This window comes from Panicum virgatum, chromosome 7K, assembly GCF_016808335.1.
Source record: "Panicum virgatum strain AP13 chromosome 7K, P.virgatum_v5, whole genome shotgun sequence".
In the NCBI taxonomy this organism is placed as follows: Eukaryota; Viridiplantae; Streptophyta; class Magnoliopsida; order Poales; family Poaceae; genus Panicum; species Panicum virgatum.
In genome coordinates, this window is record NC_053142.1 from 47,192,997 (window position 1) to 47,195,770 (window position 2,774).

Genomic DNA, 2,774 nt, shown 5'->3' on the forward strand with positions numbered 1-2,774 from the left:
CTTTTAATCCATTCGATCTTCATGGAAGTTTGATTTATGAAATATAAGCACTGCACAGTTGTACTAGCATTTGTGCCTGTATAGATAACTTTTCATCCTATCCTGCATCTGAAACCATTTGCTTGTCTCTCATGATTTGATGGTTTCAGATCATTTGCGATCTTCTCATGAATATGTAATCTTTCATCTTCTCGTGCTTTTATATCCATTTGATCTTCATGGAAGTTTGATTTTTCTGAACCAACTGTTCCTTTTGTCGAAGTTCATAAACAAGGAAATATAGGCACTGCACAGTTCTACTAGCATTTGTGCCTGTACGGATAACTTTTCCAAGTTTCAAATCTATCCTGCATCTGAAAGATTGAAACCATTTGTTATTACCTCTCACGATCTTGGTGGTTTGAACATTTGCTTTCATCTCCTCTCATGCATATGAAACCTTTATTTGGTTCTTATCCTGGATGAACTTTGGTATCTGAAGCATGATTGTTATGATTTGCAATACATGTTTTTCTGTTAGGTTGAAAAGAAGCACTAAACTGCACCAATGGGTCGTGGAAAAGTAGAGCTGAAAAAGATTGAGAACCCAACGAACCGGCAAGTTACCTTCTCCAAGAGGAGGATGGGGCTGTTCAAGAAGGCAAACGAACTAGCTATTCTTTGTGATGCACAAATTGGAGTCATCATATTCTCTGGCAGTGGCAGGATGTATGAGTACTCAAGCCCCCCATGGAGGTGCGTGAAGCATTCTTTCCTATTTCATCTATCATCCGTCCTTCTGTTTGATCATCGCCTGTTCATTTTGAGTAGAGAGGCTGGAACACTATTTGTCTCAGAACAAAGCTTCCTTCATCTAAGAAACAAGATCCAGCTTGTGCTGCAATAAGGTTTTAGTAATAAAACCACAGTTCCATGAGCAGTTTAGAACTGATTTGCAATTATTCCTACAAACTATAGTCTCCAAGTTAGCATACAGCATGCAACCTTTGAAATCTGCAAAGGGAACGTGATGATACATTTTTCTTGTGGTTAAATTTTTTTTAAGATTGTTTAGTAGGATTCCAATTTTACAAAATGGGCGTATACTGTTTTCCAGTTTTTGTAGGAACTTCTCTTATAATTACACAAGATTCAGCCTACTGTGCTGTAACATTTAAGTAATGACGTCAACAGTTTGTGAGAGTTCAAAACTGATTTTTAGTTTATTCCTGCCAACTACAATTGTAACTTACGCTAGACCCTTTGAAGTTTGCAAAGAGAAGTGATGATGATCAACTGCATGTTATAAGAAGTCTGGTAATTGAGTGACATCAGGAATTTTACCTCCAGTTAAACATTCTTATATCATGCATTTGCTGTTTTTTTTTTCTTGGCTGCAGGATAGCAAACATCTTTGACAGATACCTGAAAGCCCCTAGCACCCGTTTTGAGGAGATGGACATCCAACAGGTACGCTGATTCTCTTGAACCAAGAGTCCAAGATGGGACTATTTCTGTTCCCACTGACGTAGCCTAATATCCATTCCCTTCTGCATGAAGAAAATCATCCAGGAGATGACAAGGATGAAGGATGAGAGGAACAGGCTCAGGATCATCATGGGACACTACATGGGGGAGGACCTGGCCTCGTTCTCTGTGGAAGATCTGAGTAACCTTGAACAGCAGATGGAGTTCTCGCTGTACAAACTTCGCCTCAGGAAGGTAACTATAGGCACGCCGACAGTTTGATGTAGTTATAGGTTCTTTATCCTTCAAATTTCTTGAGACACTCGTCAGTGCTAACTGCTAATGCTGAAACCCTTGTTTCTGGCAGCAAGAGCTGCTTGACCAGCAGCTACTCGAGATGCACCACAGGGTACGCGTCATTCCAGCATTCTGGCTCCCTGCATCTCTTTGCAGCTCCGTGCCTCCGTCCATTCAGAAGAACCTACTACTGTAGTTGTGACTGAATTTTTCTTTCGTCCTGAATCTTGACAGGAGATGCACATGCACATGCCTGAAGAACAGAGCAGCTACCTGTGCCTGATGGTAAGACTCTCATACCTTCTCCTAGCCTCAACCGATCCTTCCGTGCTCCAAATTTACCTGCACCTGATGTCCTGAACCTCCCCTCGTGTGGCTGTTGAACAAATAAAGAACCCGGCCGCGAGGGGGCAGAGCCAGGCGGCCAACCCGAGGCCGTTCCCGGCGACGGCGTGGTGGTGGGACGTTGGGGCCAGTGCCAGCGGCAGCGGCAGCCAGCGGTCGAACGGCCGGGACGCCGAGCCGTCAGTGACGGCGCTGCAGCTGCACGGGTACAGGCTCCAGCCGCGGCAGCCCAACCTGCAGGACGCCAGCAGCCTCCATGGCTGGCTCTGGTAAGCGCCGCACTGTCTCTCTGCCTCGACATCTGACGGATAGATGTAGATGTTGATGCTGATGCTGATGCGGCAGCATCCGATCCGAGTCCTGAACTGAAAAGGATGTCACCCCATTTTGCTTGGAGCTGAATTGCCGTGTTGCTGCCTGCAGATTGTGCTTGGGCAGCTGGACCTGGACGAGGATGCTGATTGCTGAACTTACTCCTTTGCCTGTGACCTGCTCTGGTAGAGCTTCTTGAAGTCTTGTTCCACAGCTTCAGTCTATGACTCTACTTACTCAGTTACCCTTCGCTTGTTCTGTGTGATGACATCGCTCCTTGGATATGTAAATGTTTAGACGTCGTGAGAACTAGTAGAATAGTTGTACTGGATCGTGATTAGGACGAGCAGGCTCCAAGGTTTGGCCTGGGATCA

General features: G+C 45.0%; 1 protein-coding gene across 1 annotated transcript; it reads left to right on the plus strand.

The window, feature by feature from the left end:
* LOC120641764 (MADS-box transcription factor 31-like) lies at positions 1–2,774 on the plus strand. Its single transcript, XM_039917993.1, has 7 exons — positions 1–735; positions 1,380–1,449; positions 1,540–1,701; positions 1,814–1,855; positions 1,978–2,028; positions 2,137–2,357; positions 2,512–2,774. Coding segments are annotated over exons 1-7 (735 nt in total). The 5' UTR covers positions 1–547; the 3' UTR covers positions 2,513–2,774.